Source organism: Antrostomus carolinensis, unplaced genomic scaffold, assembly GCF_000700745.2.
Source record: "Antrostomus carolinensis isolate BGI_N321 unplaced genomic scaffold, ASM70074v2 scaffold42700, whole genome shotgun sequence".
Taxonomy (NCBI): Eukaryota; Metazoa; Chordata; class Aves; order Caprimulgiformes; family Caprimulgidae; genus Antrostomus; species Antrostomus carolinensis.
In genome coordinates this window covers 653-1,942 of record NW_010287154.1, presented here as the reverse complement: position 1 = coordinate 1,942, position 1,290 = coordinate 653, and the positions used below count along the sequence as shown (strand labels likewise).

Below are 1,290 nucleotides of genomic sequence, written 5' to 3'. Positions count from 1 at the left end.
AGCGGACAGTGCGGCTCTCCGAGTATGTCTACGTCCTCTTGCACCAGGGCAAGCAGGACAACAGTGCTGAGGCCAACCCTGAGGGGCCGGCCCTGGGGGCCACCGAGCCCCCACCAAGCACCTGGAGCATCCTCTATGGCAAACCCGTCCTGTGCCGGCCCCTGCGGCTCAGCTGGAAGCAGGACGTCATGGTGCACTTCGTGGTACCTGGTAGGTGACAGCAGGACCTGTCTCTCAAGAGTCTCTGCTGCTCCCTCTGCCCTCAGCATCCTCTGGTGGGAGTAAGGCAGCCCCTTTGCTCCCCAGATGCATCCTCCAGGCTGTCCCATGGGGGAAGAGGTTCTCTCTTCTCATGAGATGCTGAGGTTATCGTTTCTTATCAGGAGGGGTGTTGGTGGGGTTGGGGAAGGGGCTGCTCCTGCGACCCCCGTGGTCCTGAGGGATGTTTGTGTCTGGCAGTGAAGAACCAAGCCCGCTGGGTCCAGCAGTTCATCTCGGACATGGCCCAACTGTACGGGGCTACGAAGGATGCCAACTTCAACGTCATCCTGGTGGACTTTGACAGCGACGACATGGATGTCGAGAAAGCTCTGCGGGATGCCCGGCTGCCTCGGTAACGCACCCTGCATGAGCTCTGGGTCCCACCCTGCTCCGCCGAGGGGGGTCTGCTGGGCTCCTCGTGGTGGGCCAGGCCATCCTGGTGGTCCTGGATGCTGATGCCCAGCATGGCCCTGTGCCTCACTGCCCCTCTCCTCCACCTCCTTCCTGGGGCTTTAAACTTGTTTCCCATGTGGAGGAGTCAGGGATGCAGAAACCCTGAGGGTTCGTGGAGGGACCCTCAGTGTGAGCTTTAGGCACCTGACCCCCTTCCTGAGAAGGTCCCCTCTCCTTGCTGGTGGTCCCTGTCCCCCTCTTGGCTGTGTCCCTTTCAGTCACCAGCACTAACAGCCCTGTCCTCTCTCCTCAGCTACCAGTACCTGCGGCGCACGGGGAACTTTGAGCGCTCGGCGGGGCTGCAGGCTGGCGTGGACGCGGTCGAGGTGAGCGGGGACAGCGGAGCTGGCTCTCACCTTGGCTTCTCTGGGACCTGTTTCACCCTGATCCTCCTGCTTGTGTCCCCTCCCGCAGGACGGGCACAGCATCCTGTTCCTCTGCGACCTGCACATCCATTTCCCCCCCAATATCCTGGACAGCATCCGGAAGCACTGCGTGGAGGGGAAGTTGGCCTACGCGCCCATCGTCATGAGGCTGAGCTGCGGCAGCTCCCCGCGGGGGCCCAACGGGGAGCGG

The 1,290-nt window shown here is 62.6% G+C and overlaps 1 protein-coding gene across 1 annotated transcript in view; it reads left to right on the top strand.

Moving 5' to 3' along the window:
• Positions 1-1,290, top strand: part of B4GALNT4 (beta-1,4-N-acetyl-galactosaminyltransferase 4) — a gene marked incomplete at both ends in the record, with an annotated part of 13,469 nt that overhangs the window by 11,685 nt on the left and 494 nt on the right. The window contains 4 exon segments of the mRNA XM_029083500.1: positions 1-210; positions 460-613; positions 968-1,040; positions 1,129-1,281. The exon segment at positions 1-210 is cut by the window's left edge and continues 35 nt beyond it. Coding sequence (XP_028939333.1) covers positions 1-210; positions 460-613; positions 968-1,040; positions 1,129-1,281 — 590 coding nt within the window.